The sequence below is a fragment of the Xenopus laevis genome, chromosome 6S, assembly GCF_017654675.1.
Source record: "Xenopus laevis strain J_2021 chromosome 6S, Xenopus_laevis_v10.1, whole genome shotgun sequence".
Classification (NCBI taxonomy): Eukaryota; Metazoa; Chordata; class Amphibia; order Anura; family Pipidae; genus Xenopus; species Xenopus laevis.
Window position 1 is genome coordinate 121242213 of NC_054382.1, and position 17072 is coordinate 121259284.

Sequence of the window (17072 nt, forward strand, 5' to 3'; positions counted from 1 at the left end):
CCATTCATTTGAATATTGTGATTCTTCCCGAGAAAATTAAAACTGAGTAAAAGTATGAAACATTAAATGAAAAGTTCACCTTTGTATTCTAAATGAAATCCAATAAAACTAACTGATCCATCACTTCGAAAAGCCAAATGCATGTTGTTTGAACTGCTTTCTATTCTCTCTGGTAATTTACTGTCTTGGAAGCTTCCAATAAGTGCACTATTACTATCCGGACCATCATAAATATAAAGAAAATCATAGTTTGGCTCGATGCTGAAACTGCAAATTGAGAAGAAAAAAACTTTTAATATCAGATAAAGCATTAGAATATTTCAAGATTCCTATTACAGATTGTTTTTAACCTCTCTGCTATTAATTCTAGCTTATATTGAAGAAGAAAGGGAATCATTTGATGTATGAGTGTATAAAAGTACAATCTTCAAGTCTGTAGTCAAGAAGTACAATCTTTATTCTTAAAAAAAATCCCTAACTTTCTATAACTTATTTTTTTTAAACTGCAGGGCTGCTTCCCTGTTAGTCTTTCATTCCTAAATTATTCAACATACAGTACATGTACTTATTGTACACAAAGAATTTGTAACACATTCTATTTATAGACACAAAAATGCATGGCCTTCCAGTAGGAATTTCAGTCTTCTATGGGCAGACTGAGGGTAGAAAAATCAGACATTAAACATTAGGAATAAGAAAAAGGGAAGATGCACAGTGTGAGTTGCCAATTGGCCACTTTAAAATGGCCCAAATCCTAACCATTGTAGTGGTCAATGCACAAAAGGGGAAACAATCATTAATGAAAAAAAACTATGTCATGCAAAAATTCCTTTGTGCAAACAATTTTATTTTTTGCACAAATTTAATACAGCTTCTGTGAAGCCAGAAAGTATTTAGCGATTACATCCACCATTGGGAAAAAGATCCCTTCTATTAGGACTTCTGCCCTAGATTTGGACTCTTTGATCTATATGGTAAATAAGACCATGCCTGTCTAGTGCAGGAGTCTTTACAAAATCCCATTCATATGGAACGATGTCCCAAGGACAAATGAAAATCAAATGGACAGTTTAATTGGTATTTTAAAATAGGAAAATATGATGAAGTCCATTGGCATGCCATATTTCTCAACTTAGCTTCAAGCAATGTTGTTATAGCTTCAAGCTAAGTTGAATAATTTGAATGACCCTAAACAATGATTGACAAGACAAACCAATCAACTAATTATTCTATTCTGACTTTGTAAAGTTTGTCTAAAGCTTATATGGAGTCATCATTTTTAAACTGAAATATAGGTTATTTGTCCAATTATACTACTTAGACAAAAGCAGTTCCGTAAACATTTTTAAGGGACTTGTTAGTAGACAAATTGCTTGTAAATGCTGAACATAACACAACTGAAATGCTTACATCTTGCCTGATACCTAATTAATTTCTGATAAGCACCTGCACCTTTTTAATTAGGTACTTTTCCTGTCCATCTAAAGAGAATAATGCAGAGAAAATCATATAAAATACAAAACCAATTAGCAATCAATTACCTCCACTATTGGGAATAAACAGTCACAAAAGCAAAGTGTAGAAAACTGGAACACTCAAAACTGAAATAATATTTAAACAGGGTTCTGTGAATCATAGGAATAAAAACATCCTAGTTAAAGGTCAATTTGGAAATAATTCACTTTGTAAGGAAATTAGGGATGTAGCGAACGGCGGAAAAAATGTTCGCGAACATATTCGCGAACTTGCGTCAAAAATGCGAACGGTTCGCGAACGTTGCGAACCCCATAGACTTCAATGGGAAGGCGAATTTTAAAAGCTAGAAAAGACATTTCTGGCCAGAAAAATGATTTTAAAGTTGTTTAAAGGGTGCAACGACCTGGACAGTGGCATGCCAGAGGGGGATCAAGGGCAAAAATGTATCTGAAAAATACATTGTTGACACAGCGCTGCGTTTTGTGCTGTAAAGGGCAGAAATCACACTACGTCACTCAGGTGATGTTTCTGGACACGGAATGTGAAAAAGCTCACACAGCTAGGTGGCACTTGGTTAAAGACTGGGCAAACAATGCCTGCAAGGGCAATGTATACAGTAGTGGGTACGGAATATATTATTGTTGCTGTAAAAACATCACTCAGGTGATGTTTACGGACACGGAATTATTATTGTTATTTAGACAGAATGTGAAAAAGCTCACACAGCTAGGTGGCACTTGCATACCTCCCAACTGTCCCTCTTTTGATCACTCAACCCCCTGTCCCTCTTTTGTACTGGAAAGTCCCTCTTTTCTCTGAACTGAACAGCCAGAAAAAAAACAGTTTCTAACTTAATTAGCTTTTGGCAGAGAGCTCAGAACAGCTAACAGGTGCAAATAAGATACTTTGTAACAATTTTGACTCTGGTTGGTGCTGGTAGTGGTGAACTACTAGGAGGAGCAGCACACCAGTCCCACTCCCCAACACAGCTAGACTAATAGCACTGGGCTCTTATAGTAGCAAAGTAAAAAAACAAAAAAGAAAATAAAAGCAGTCCTTACAAGGACTATTGGGTTATTACAGCAGTCAGCAGATGAGATCAGAAGCAGGACAGCTGCCCACAGCAGCTACATACAGAGCACTGCAGTAGAAGGTAGATTACTAGTCAGCAAAGCTAACTAACCTAAACTCACTGTCCCTCAAATCCCTGCAGAGTTCTGTCCCTACAATACAGAGCAGTATCAAGTAGATTACTAGCCAGCAAAGTTACTATCAACTGTCCCTCAAGTCACTAAACAGCTCTCTCCCTACACTGGCTCTTCCAAGCACACACAGGCAGAATGAAAAAACGCTGCAGGGCTTCAGTTTATATATGGAAGGGGAGTGGTCCAGGGGGTGTGGGGGTGGTCCAGGAGGGAAAGCTTCCTGATTGGCTGCCATGTATCTGCTGCTCTGGGGTGAGAGGGCAAAAATTAGCGCCAGCTAAGGCGAACCCAAATTGGCGAACGTCGCGCGACGTTCGCGAACATTCGGCGGACGCGAACGGTCGATGTTCGCGCGAATTAGTTCGCGGGCGAACAGTCCGCGACATCCCTAAAGGAAATGCAATAAATGTTTTGGATGTGAAAAGAAAAGACAGTTAGTATGTCTATTTATTTTGGATTTATGTAACTAATGAAATATGGATTTTTATTTTTTCTAGATGTGCACCTATTTTTGGAATTATTGGATAATAAAACTATGGAAGGTAGCACCTGGGTCTGAATTTGTTGTAAATGAAGTGCATTACAGCTATGGACTATGAATATATATATATATATATATATATATATATATATATATATATATATATATATATATATATATATATATATATATATATATATATATAGATAAGCAAGTAAATTAGGGATGCACCGAATACACTTTTTTGGATTCGGCCGAACCCCCGAATCCTTCGTGAAAGATTCGGCCGAATACCGAACCGAATCCGAACTCTAATTTGCATATGCAAATTAGGGGCGGGAAGGGGAAAACATTTTTTACTTCCTTGTTCTCTGACAAAAAGTCACGCAATTTCCCTCCCCGCTACTAATTTGCATATGCAAATTAGGATTCGGTTCGGCCGGGTAGAAGGATTCGGCCGAATCCGAATCCTGCTGAAAAAGGCCGAATCCTGGCCGAATCCCGAACTGAATCCTGGATTCGGTGCATCCCTAAAGTAAATATATCATGAAATTCAGGCCCACTGGTGTCCTTTTAAATTGTAATCTGAATTTATATTGAGGGTATTAAGTATGTAAGATTACTAGTAGAAATGTGTTTCATTTATTGAACCTGCCTAAATCCCACCAGTAAATAATAGGTAATGCTAAGTAAGAACAGCACATATAATTTGCTGAAAGCATAAATAAAAAAAAAAACATTTCTAATGAACTTGAGTCACTAAGGTGAGGCCTAATTGGAGTCCGATCATAAAGCCTGTGCATCTCTATAAACTTATTTAAGACCACTGCCACAATTGCAGTCCTGCAAAAACTGACACAGTAGTTCACATTGATGTGCTTCATTAAATAAACAGTACTTCTCCTACATATGGCCCCTAGCACTTGTTCATATTTATACCAAATATAATTTTGTCTGCTCAGTCTGCTTTGATGAATTTCTGCAAGTGAGTCAGTTGACAAAGGGGGTTTCACTGTGGTTTTCATCAATAGGAGCAGTAGACTTGTGCCTAAAGAATCATGTATAAAAATAATTTTGATGTGGAGTGCTAGAAATGATGCATACAGTACCTGCACAATTTTGGGCTCAATTGGGTCCAATTCCTCAAAACATCAGACAAATGCTATGGTATGTGTATTAACATATTGTAAACAATTCCACCTGGCACAAATACATGCATGGATACAATGATTATGGGGGGAAAGGCTGAACTGTGGGTAAAAAAACCATAGGGACTTGCATCTAAAATTGAACTGTGCACACTTCACCTGAGTTTGTAAATGTGTCCAATAATTTCAGCTGTGGATTCACCCTGAATTGCCACACTCAGTGGATAAGTCAATAATTAAGTACTCTAAGCTTGTTCTACAGAATTTTTAACAGTGTTCTATGCTGTCTGTTGCAAATCATCTGGAGTCACATTGGGTTATTATTGGACCTACAATGTAGCCAGTGAACTTGAAATTGAAATGAATTTGGTTTATTGAATGTATCTCCATTTTCCCTTTCCATATATTGCATTTTAAATGTTCATTCATTACAAATGCCATCTAATGCTCAGGTTAGTGATCCTTATGATTATTCTTCTTTATTTTAATTCCTTGCATTTCAGCAATAATGGAATAAAATGGAATTAAGCGTGAAAAGACTATTCTGCGTGCGTTGTCCATTTTTTAGTGAAGCAATTATGACATGATATATTATCATCTTAAATAAGGAGTGATCTAGTAAAGTTAAATACATACCTTATAAATGCTAAGGAAATAACATAGTCAGTATTCACTGTAATAGTCCAGTCACAGTCTCTGCTGTGAGGATATGGGTGAGGGAAGTTCGGTGAAAGAATAAATCCAGCAGACCCAGTCAGGTTACCGCCACATGGTGCTGAAAAAAGGCAAAAAAGGAAGATAAAAGGATGATAGCCAACATACATCAATGCATTGTAAATGATATGCTTATGAATGCTACCTACTGATGTCATCAGTTATAAGATAATAATATTATAAGGAACTACAGTATTTTACCCTTGTAAATGCATTTTGTTCTTGTATATGAATATATGATCACAACACTTCCCTGTTACTAACAAACCAGTGAAAACATTACAAACATAATTTAGTTGTTGATTCAAAAATCACAACATAGATGTAAAGAACCCAACAGAATTATATTACAGGGCCTTAAGCCTGCCTGAAATGGCTACGCTAAGCCCCAAAATCTATAGCACCTTCCTTACTTTGTTACATTGTGAAGTGATGTATTGTGGGACGTAAAGGCCTTCTGCTTTCCATAGTGGGTTAGTGGTTAATTTTATAGAACGTAGAGGGCTTCAAGTTCCAGAATTCATAACTTCACAATGGAAAGTGAGGGAAGGGCTGCAAAAAAACTGTGAAGCTAAGAGGGGGGTTGTAATTTGGTCTTTGTGGGCAGATGCAGACTATCATGGCTTCCTTTTTAGTCTGTAAAACCAGACGTCTAAAAAAAATAGTCCAGTGTTTATGCACCTTTTATAAATAAGTCCAAATTAATGAGATCATGTCAAAAATGGGTTTATATTTTCCCTTTAAAACTTTCTGTGTAGATAAGAAGAGGGTTGTAAGAAAAGCTACATTAAGGCTACCAACTAGCACAGAACAAGAACAAGAATGTTTTATGGTCTTGGCTTGTATGGAAAATTGACACAAAAGAAGCAATTACTATTCTAGTTTTGAAGTGAAAAAATAATTTGTGGTCAGGTGAGACCATGTAAGAACATATGGATGACATTCAAGACAATATGTCTAAATCTCAATAAAACACCATACCAACAGCGATATAGGGTGGTGGTAACATCATTAATACAGAACTGAAACATGATATTATTGAAAAAACAAGAATAGCCACCTAGAAGCTGTGAAGAAAGGGTCAAGCTCTGTATGAGAAGATACAAGCTTGATCAATGGGTCTACATCATACAATTTGAATTGAATGGCAAATTTGGACAAAGAATAATAGACACCTAAGCAATAGGATGGAACATTGCATAATTATGGATTCACCTGGTTATATTTGAAAACATCCAGAATAAATTTGAAATATAAACTTCCTTCTAATCAACCCTCTTTGATATGCCCTTTACATTCTTTAAAACTCATAAACAATATCTAATCATCCCCTTTAAGATTAAAAGGTGTGTTTAGATACCAACTATAGTATATTTTTTTCCGTTAAATTATGTCAAAACTAATCACACAATTATGTTAATATATAGTTATAAGTAGTTTTTTTTATGTTGTAACTCATCAACGCCAAGCTGTGTCAGAATTTCCAATTTGTCACTCAAAAGACTGATATATTTGGTTAAGATTAAGCTATTGTTCTTTTAAATATGTGAAAAATAGTTTGTCCTCTTATTTTGTTCCACTGGTTTTCTTTAGCATATGCCAACATCTGAACTGGTTATTCCTGTATCAGATTAATAGTGATAATAGCAATTAACTTCACTTGCAAGCTACAGGACTTCAAAAGCCCTTTGTCAGTTTTAAGCACCTCTAGGCAGGGAACTCAACAGCAAGTGTCAGAAAGTACATTAAATCCCCATTGGGTCTTGGCCGCTTGTTAGATGACATTTCCTGGTTTGTAATTTCTCCTTGGAGTGATATCACAGTTTAAGGTTAACTACAAATGGCATCACTCAAAGTTCATTTATATCTTGTTCTCATTCTTGCGGTCCTTTTCTCTCAGGAATAGTTATTAACAACATGCATTCTGATTAAGAGTACACAAAAGTAAAAATAGCTTCTATATGTCTGCATGAAAGCAATTTATAATATTAACCATTTTTTTAGGGGGATACAATTTGATTACTATAGCTTATGCAAGCACAGAAGTCATAAATATATTTACATTATTAGAGTATTTTTCCATTCACTCCCTATGTAGCAGTGCTGTCACTCTTTAAGACAGAGATTAAGGCTATCATTATTCACCATCCATCACTGATCAATTTTGATAAGCCCTTAATAAGACACTACTGCACTATTTCTCACTAGAAAAAGTTGTTTTAAAAAACATGGGTTCTCCTTTATCACAACTGGCAACTTAATGATTGTTTACACAAGAAAGCAGGAAACAAGAAAAAAAACCACAATGTCATAGTTAGAATGCATCTACAAATACTGTTTAGCTACAGTGTTAATTTGGATTAAAAAAATCTATCTACCTATATATTTATATATCTCTATATTGTGATTAGTGTATATATATATATATATATATATATATATATATATATATATATATATATATATATATATATATATATATATATATATATATATATATATATATATATATATATATATATATATATATATATACTTCCCCAAACTCACAGCACTCACAATATGTGGATTAACCTTGCCTGGGTGCATGCCACGATGTATCAACATGTAGTCCTCCCAAAAAGCAGCTGCACTCACAGGACTTATCCAAAATATAAATGCTTTTATTTAGAAACTAACGTTTCGGCTGTGACCCAGCCTTTGTCAAAAAGCATTTATATTTTGGATAAGTCCTGTGAGTGCGGCTGCTTTTTGGGAGGACTAGATATATATAACAGGATCAGACGGCACTCACCATTCAAAAGTGTTCTCGCCGGGTGCTAGCCAGTAAATCAATAAAAGTTCAAAGAAAGCACTCACGTCATTGCCCATCAGGTGTGATTCAAAGTGTATTTATTCATGCATGGTGCATCAACGCGTTTCGACTCTCATAGAGTCGTCGTCAGGATGATGGGCAATGCCGTGAGTGCTTTCTTTGAACTTTTATAAATATATATATATATATATATATATATATATATATATATATATATATATATATATATATATATATATATATATATATATATATATATATATACACACACACACACAATAGGAATGAATGAAGCAGCACTCGATTTATGCAAAAAGTGTATTAAAATTCATTACATCACAAAGCGACGTTTCAGACAAACTATGCACCCTTTATGAAGCCAAATCAAGCCAAGTTCATTTGGCTTGATAAAGGGCACATAGTTTGTCCGAAACGTCGCTTTGTGATGTACTGAATTTTAATACACTTTTTGCATTAATCGAGTGCTGCTTCATTCATTCCTATTGTGTATATTACGAGGGGACGAGACAGCTTCTCCTAAGGAGCAAGCCCCGAGATTCTTACTGACACACTGAAGAGAGTGCTGGGGCATACTTTACTATTGTATATATATATCTTGTGATTAGTGTAGTCTTGATAGTATGTTTGTCCAAAACGTCATCCAAACAACTCAAAGGCATTAATAATCTGCCATCATGACTTCACCCTGCATTCCACAACCTCACTACCCTCACCTTGAAAAACAATTCAAGCTGCTTCAAATGAAATTTCAGTTCCTTATGTCTAAAGTGTACATGTCTGTTTGAAAGAGGTCCCACCCTTTATGTCTATGATGTCCACTAGCATACTTTTAAAACAAAATCATGTCCTTTCACAAGCACCTTTCTATCAGAAAAAAGAAATCTAACTTAGTTTTTTCTCATTAAGTTTAATGTAGAGGTCATTAATATTATTGGTGACACTAATAACATTTGGACATAAAAACTCTGTTTTTCTGTTGGTACTAGTGAATCTGTGCCCTCTTGTTCTCTCTGGAAATGTCAGTGGATAATTACTTTTTAAAAAAAAAAAAAAGAAGGAAAACAGAATGGCTAGTATGGAAAATGTATGGAAAATTTGTTCAAAGTAGTGACCTTAGGGTCCTTGTACAAATGGAGAACTTAAGATCATAGGGGAATAGGAATGGGAATTATCAATAACCTCCAGGCAGTATGTATCCAAGAGATTTACTCCCAAGACAACCATATTGTAGGACATGGACACTTTTATGGGTCTTATCTTTGATTTTATCTTTAGAAAATATATACTTCTTAATTTATTATGCCTGAAGAGATGTAAATTATGGCCAATACAGTACAACCTTGTATTACTATTAGTGATGGGCGAAACGGCACCGGCGTCTCGTTTCTGACGCCGGCGTCCGTTTTTTCAAAAAAAAATTTGACACCGGCGAATTTTCGCCAGTGAATTTTTGCGGGCGTTTTGTGAATTTTCTCTGTGTTTACATAGTAATTAGAGATGGCCGAATTTATTCGCCAGGCGCAAATTTGCGGCGAATTCACGCCTGGCGAATAAATTCGCCTATCACTAATTACTATGTAAACACACAGAAATTGTAACTGGGTCATTTTCCCCTTCTCTGACAAGAGGGGTGGTTTTAAAAAGTCCACAAAATTCAGTGTAATATTAGCATCAATTACAATTTATTTGGGCAATAAATAAATCCTGTCATCTTGTCAGTATCATAGTATGCTACAGGGATGAAATTAGGAAAGAACATAGAGAAAATAAATTATCTTGAATCAATATTAAATTGCAATATTCTGATGTAATTTACAATGATATGAAATCAAAAGTATTATCATAGAAGTGTCATGTTTCAAGAACATTTAAACTTAGAGACATTAATTAGCATATGCATTGTTCATTTGAGAAAATTCAATTTTTCTTTCACCAAATATAGAGGATAGATAGATTGATAGATAGACAGAACATTTTATTCCTTTTTCAAGCTGATTACAATGAAGCTGTGGTGTTGAGGGATGGGCGAATTTTTGCGCCTTGTTTCGCCGCAAAAATTATGGATTTGTATGGCGTTGTGCAAAAAAAAAAGATGCACGTCAATTTTTTTTTGATACCCATAGACTTTAATGGGCGTCAGTGACATTTTGACCATGGAAAATTGAGAGATAAATGTTTTTTTGCTTTGTAAACTAAGAACAATAACAAGGAACTAAAAGATTATCTGGTGTTTGGGAAACAGGTGCTTTGTTCCCCTAAACCTCAAACCTAAAATTGTTTGCTAGGAGCTTTGTAAAGGGATGGTGTATTAATACAAATGGAGCAGAGTTTCCCATATTAAACTTATTCCATGCATTTTATCCTGTTAATTCTGTCCTGTTAATAGTGACCTCTGAGAGGTCACTATTTCTTAAGGAATGATATCCCTGCCCTGAAAACTTTATAGCATACTGTCACTACACATACAGTAGGTGCAGGTGGGATAGCTGAAGATAAATCAATGTGTGCCTTAGGTGACATGTTGTCCAGGAAAGAAAGTCCTATGTCCTGGTTAATCAGCATTTTAAGTGGATGTAGGGAATCATTGCAAAACCATTGCACTTATCCGTGCAAGTCAAGCACAGAACCTGTGATCTCAGTGCAGCAGGAAGTGACACAGCAGCTAGTGAGTGGCTGGCAGGAAGAGGAAGTTGCAGATACTGGCAAAAGAGAACAGCCTGGCATAGAGAACAACATGGTGGAGAAAAAGGCCAGAGAGCTGCTGGTGGGCCTAGATAGCAGAGAGGCTCCACCAAAAGCATTCATTTGGATTAAGCTGGCACAGGGAAGCCAGATACTGTGCTTGGAGTGACAGACTGAAGGAACAACCAGCAGGAGATTCCTATCTGACCATCAAAAGGGGCTGATAGTCGTACAGTATGCCTGAATGTGGACTAGCCTGAAGACAAACTGTAAAGCATCAGAAGAGGATTTGGAGTGAGTATCCTGTTTAAAGGGACAGTATTCTAAAGAAGAGCTTGAAGATAAAGAGACTTTTATTGAAGGACATTAAATGACTTTCCCACCTTTAGTTAGGTAGACAGATTATGCAAGCAAGTTAATTAGTAAGGCCCTATTGCCACCAGTTAGGAGTGCTGTATGTATTAGGTGCCCATTTATTTTAGATAAACAGTTATTCAGTTCAACCAATACTATGTGTTATGACAGTGTTCCTAGTGGGGCCCCCGTAGGTGCATTCCCAGATCCCACTAGGTGGAGGCACTGCGCTGGAAAGTACTAGGTTCTAAGTCTCTCCCAGTACCACTGCGGAGTGGCTCAGGTTTGTCAGTTCCATCAGGTAAACGCCAAACATGGAGAGTAACAACAACAAAGGGGTGTTGAAAGGGTTACATGGACATGGGGAATAAAATGAAATTAAGTGATGGCAGCATCCAAGAGTGGCCCATTTACCAACATTCTGATTTTAGTAGTTTTACTTTACAAGTACATTAGAGGACATTATAGACAAATAGCAGGGGACCTTTTTACCCATGAAGTGGATATGAAGCAACATAGGTGGTTCTTCACAGTCAGGAGAGTGAGGTTGTGGAATGCACTGCCAGGTGATGTTGTGATGGTTGATTCAGTTAATGCTTTAAGAGTGGCTTGGATGATTTTTTGGACAGACATAATATCAAAGGCTATGTGATACTAAACTCCATAGTTAGTATAGGTATGGGTATATATAATTTATGTGAAAGTAGGGAGGGGTGTGTGTATGGATGCTGGGTTTTCTTTTGGAAGGGTTGAACTTGATGGACTTTGTCTTTTTTCAACCCGATTTATCTATGTTACTATGTAATGATGTTAGAAACAATTTTCTCTAAAACCACAAATGGCAAGTAATTAAAACAGCCAAATATAAAAAGCACAAATGAATATAAATGCAGAACTAATCCAAATAATACGAAAATATTGAAATCCTCTACATTTCAATGCAGTTACAAGATAAAAAAAATGAAACCTCTTAAAGCTTGAATTAAAGAAAAATTTTACAACTGAAAAATTACTATTGAATGAGTAATTTTTATATGCCACAATTTTTCCTGCTAAAAAACATTTAGTGACAATGAAGTAAATACAAAGGTTAGTAAATTAGCCCCTTAAAGATATATATGATGCAAAATGTTATAGTTATGATAATGCCTGTATTCTTATTTTGAGGCTATATATATTGTAACAAGCATGAAAGTAAATAGCCATTGAAATAATGATCCATAAAAAATTTATCATAGGAATGATGTTTAGATATAATGAGTTCTGTACCTATACAAGATGGAGGACTGGGCTGCCAAAAGAATCGGTTTTCCACTTGTATGCAAGTTATTCTTTCTTCTCCTTGTAACTCATAACCTGTGTCACATTGAAAAATAACTGTATCCCCAGGCTCTCGACCATCCCCATTTCTGGTTCCATTCATGGGGACTCCAGGGTCTCTACATGCTGTGGCGACTGAACCTGAGAATAAAATAATATTTCCTTGAGAAAGTAAAGGAATGTCCTTTTTGCTTTCAGCAGATGTAGCTACAAAGTACATTGAGTATATTCAAATACATAGCTCATAAATTTAGCAAAGCTTTTTCCCTTATTTGAAATATCCACACATATATTAAGATAATATACTTTTATTGAAGCATTTAACAAAAAAAAATCCTGAGGTTCACACAGCTGATCAAATTACGATATTTAATATAACTAGGTCTTTCGTAGAACCACTGTTAATTCCAGGGAAACACATTTTTCATCATTTACCAATGAACTAACACTTGCTACTATGACAGCAAAAACCTACCTTAAAAGAAAACACATACATATGATTTAGCTACTTACTGGCAGCATTTAAATGCAGTGAAAATGTAGCTTGTATGGTTCTGGAATAATGAAACATTAACTTCAATTGTCAAGGGTCAGCAATCTACACAAACATTATACGTTATATTTATTTATTATTTATTGATTGAGAAGAAGTTAATAATATTGCATACATTCAGAGTCACTTTCCTTGCTTGTGCTTAAAAAATAAGCAACCATTTAGCTGGCCGGGAATCCTTAATTTTAAATTTAGGATTATTTTTCCAAAAAGTCTGAAATAAACAATGAACAAATTAAAAAATTCAAAATGGTCTGATTTAAAGTTAAAGTGCCTCTTTAACTTCTGTCCAGCACATACATTATATTCCTGTCAATTGGGGGCATACCTAGTGGTTAGCCTGCCCAAAGCAGCACTTAAAGGAAAACTATACCCCCAAAATGAATACTTAACCAACAGATAGTTTATATCAAATTGAATGACATATTAACCCTTTAAGTGCCAGCAGAATTTCACATTTTGGTTACGCGAAATGCCAGCCGTTTTTGAAACATTTTGTGCTCTCTCACTTTAGGGGCATTTTCTGAGGGGAAACCTATAGTTTACCTAGGAAAACTATACATTGTTTTTTTCGGTAGAAACTGAGCTTTCTAAATCTGCCTGAGTTTTCATGTATTTCCACCTGTGCAAAAAAATTTATAGTGCTAAATACCAAAAAAAAATGAAAAATTACCATTTTTCATCGTATATCAATTTATACCAGAAAAATATTTCATTTTACGGATGAAAATCCAACTGATTTGGAAAGCCTTATGTCTCTCGAACGTGCCAATACCAGATATGTATAGTTTTAGGGAGATTTAGGACTTCTGTACCTCAAAAACTCCCGGCAGTATATTGCCGAATTTTGAAAGCACTAAGGCAGAAAACGGCATGCTTTAGATTCCAAGGCAAAAACTCCTGAAACCGTAGGTTTACCCCAGAAAACCATACATTTTTGAAAAGTACACATTCTGCCGATTACAAAATGGGTAACTATGTCTCTCTAATCCCAACTACCAAACATAAAAGCTTGTCTGAACATAGCGGTTTTTCAAAAAAAAATTCAAAATTCTGAAAAATCATTGCAAAGGTTTATTTTGCTGCTCCGCATATCCCAAACTATATTAGGTACCAAGAAAAAGCACCTGAAATATGATTGCCAGGGGTCCACTGAACAGTTTGACACCCATTATGCATAGGTTTACCAAAGTATCTGGCATTTAGAGACACCAATATGAAGTTAGCACATCCAAATTGATCAGGACTTTACTTCAGCTACTGAGAAATCAACACATTGACTGCATTTTTTGTGGGGTAAAAACACAGAAATATATGTTTACCCCCCAAACCCATATATTTTTGGAAAGTACACATTCTACAGAATCTAAAATGGGTACCCATGCCTTTCTGCTCCAAACTACTGAGTCGCAAGGCTTTCCCAAAATTGTCGGTTTTGGTGAAATATGTGAAAATTGCCTCAAACCTTCAACTTCCCAGCACCATATCACCCATGTATCATTATGTACTAAGAAAAAGCACCCTAAATATGATTGCCAGGGTTCCTCTGAACATTTTGGTGGCCATTGTTCATAGGTTTACCAAAGTATCTGGCATTTAGAGGCCCCAAAATGAAGTTAGCGCATACAAACAGTCCCGTGGGTAACTTCAGCTAATGAAAAATCAAACACATTGACTGCATTTTTGTGGGGTAAAAACACAGAAATATATGTTTACCCCCAAAACCCATATATTTTTGGAAAGTACACATTCTACTGAATCTAAAATGGGTACCCATGCCTTTCTGCTCCAAACTACTGAGTCGCAAGGCTTTCCCACAATTGTCAGTTTTGGTGAAATATGTGAAAATTGCCTCAAACCTTCAACTTCTCAGCACCATATCACCCATGTATCGTTACACACCAAGAAAAAGCACCCTAAATATGATTGCCAGGGTTCCTCCAAACAGTTTGGTGGCCATTGTTCATAGGTTTACCAAAGTATCTGGCATTTAGAGGCCCCAAAATGAAGTTAGCGCATACAAACAGTCCCGTGGGTAACTTCAGCTAATGAAAAATCAACACATTGACTGCATTTTTGTGGGGTAAAAACACAGAAATATATGTTTACCCCCAAAACCCATATATTTTTGGAAAGTACACATTCTACCGAATCTAAAATGGGTACCCATGCCTTTCTGCTCCAAACTACTGAGTCGCAAGGCTTTCCCACAATTGTCGGTTTTGGTGAAATATCTGAAAATTGCCTCAAAACTTCAACTTCTCAGCACCATATCACCCATGTATCGTTACGCACCAAGAAAAAGCACCCTAAATATGATTGCCAGGGTTCCTCCAAACAGTTTGGTGGCCATTGTTCATAGGTTTACCAAAGTATCTGGCATTTAGAGGCCCCAAATGAAGTTAGCGCATACAAACAGTCCCGTGGGTAACTTCAGCTAATGAAAAATCAACACATTGACTGCATTTTTGTGGGGTAAAAACACAGAAATATATGTTTACCCCCAAAGCCCATATATTTTTGGAAAGTACACATTCTACCGAATCTAAAATGGGTACCCATGCCTTTCTGCTCCAAACTACTGAGTCGCAAGGCTTTCCCACAATTGTCGGTTTTGGTGAAATATCTGAAAATTGCCTCAAAGCTTCAACTTCTCAGCACCATATCACCCATGTATCGTTACGCACCAAGAAAAAGCACCCTAAATATGATTGCCAGGGTTCCTCCAAACAGTTTGGTGGCCATTGTTCATAGGTTTACCAAAGTATCTGGCATTTAGAGGCCCCAAAATGAAGTTAGCGCATACAAACAGTCCCGTGGGTAACTTCAGCTAATGAAAAATCAACACATTGACTGCATTTTTGTGGGGTAAAAACACAGAAATATATGTTTACCCCCAAAACCCATATATTTTTGGAAAGTACACATTCTACCGAATCTAAAATGGGTCCCCATGCCTTTCTGCTCCAAACTACTGAGTCGCAAGGCTTTCCCAAAGTTGTCGGTTTTGGTGAAATATCTGAAAATTGCCTCAAAGCTTCAACTTCCCAGCACCATATCACCCATGTATCATTACGTACTAAGAAAAAGCACCCTAAATATGATTGCCAGGGTTCCTCTGAACATTTTGGTGGCCATTGTTCATAAGTTTACCAAAGTATCTGGCATTTAGAGGCCCCAAAATGAAGTTAGCGCATACAAACAGTTCTGTGGGTAACTTCAGCTAATGAAAAATCAACACATTGACTGCATTTTTGCGGGGTAAAAACACAGAAATATATGTTTGCCCCCCAAAACCCATATAGTTTTGGAAAGTACACATTCTACCGAATCTAAAATGGGTACCCATGCCTTTCTGCTCCAAACTACTGAGTCGCAAGGCTTTCCCACAATTGTCGGTTTTGGTGAAATATCTGAAAATTGCCTCAAAGCTTCAACTTCTCAGCACCATATCACCCATGTATCGTTATGCACCAAGAAAAAGCACCCTAAATATGATTGCCAGGGTTCCTCCGAACAGTTTGGTGGCCATTGTTCATAGGTTTACCAAAGTATCTGGCATTTAGAGGCCTCAAAATGAAGTTAGTGCATACAAATAGTCCTGTGGGTAACTTCAGCTAATGAAAGATCAACACATTAACTGCATTTTTTGTGGGGTAAAAACACAGAAATATATGTTTACCCCCCAAACCCATACATTTTTGGAAAGTACACATTCTACAGAATCTAAAATGGGTACCCATGCCTTATTGCTCCAAACTACTGAGTCGCAAGGCTTTCCCAAAGTTGTCGGTTTTGGTGAAATATCTGAAAATTGCCTCAATGCTTCAACTATCCAGCATCATATCACCCATGTATCATTACGTATCACAAAAAAGCACCCAAATTGTGATTGCCAGGGGTCCTCCAAACAGTTTGGTGCCCACTGTGCATAGGTTTACCAAAGTATATGGCATTTAGAGGCCCCAAAATGAAGTTAGCACATACAAATTGTCCTGTGGGTAACGTCAGCTAATGAAAAATCAGCACATTGTCTGCATTTTTGTGGGGTAAAAACACAGAAATATATGTTTACCCCCCAAACCCATACATTTTTGGAAAGTACACATTCTACAGAATCTAAAATGGGTACCCATGCCTTTCTGCTCCAAACTACTGAGTCGCAAGGCTTTGCCAAATTTGGCGGTTTTGGTGAAATATCTGAAAATTGCCTCAAAGCTTCAACTTTCCAGCAACGTATTGTCCATGTATCATTATCAGCATAAAGCATCCTAAATATAAACATAGGGGTCTACTAAATAGT

The 17072-nt window shown here is 36.4% G+C and overlaps 1 protein-coding gene across 1 annotated transcript in view; it reads right to left on the reverse strand.

Annotated features, from left to right (window-relative positions):
• The window catches only part of LOC108719755 (CUB and sushi domain-containing protein 3-like), a 489518-nt gene that overhangs the window by 225819 nt on the left and 246627 nt on the right, over positions 1 to 17072 (reverse strand). Inside the window, exons 25-27 of the mRNA XM_041567998.1 lie at positions 12166 to 12357; positions 4947 to 5085; positions 80 to 267 (exon numbers count right to left, since the gene is read on the reverse strand). Of these exons, the coding sequence (XP_041423932.1) occupies positions 80 to 267; positions 4947 to 5085; positions 12166 to 12357 (519 nt within the window). The remainder of the gene's footprint in view (positions 1 to 79; positions 268 to 4946; positions 5086 to 12165; positions 12358 to 17072) is intronic.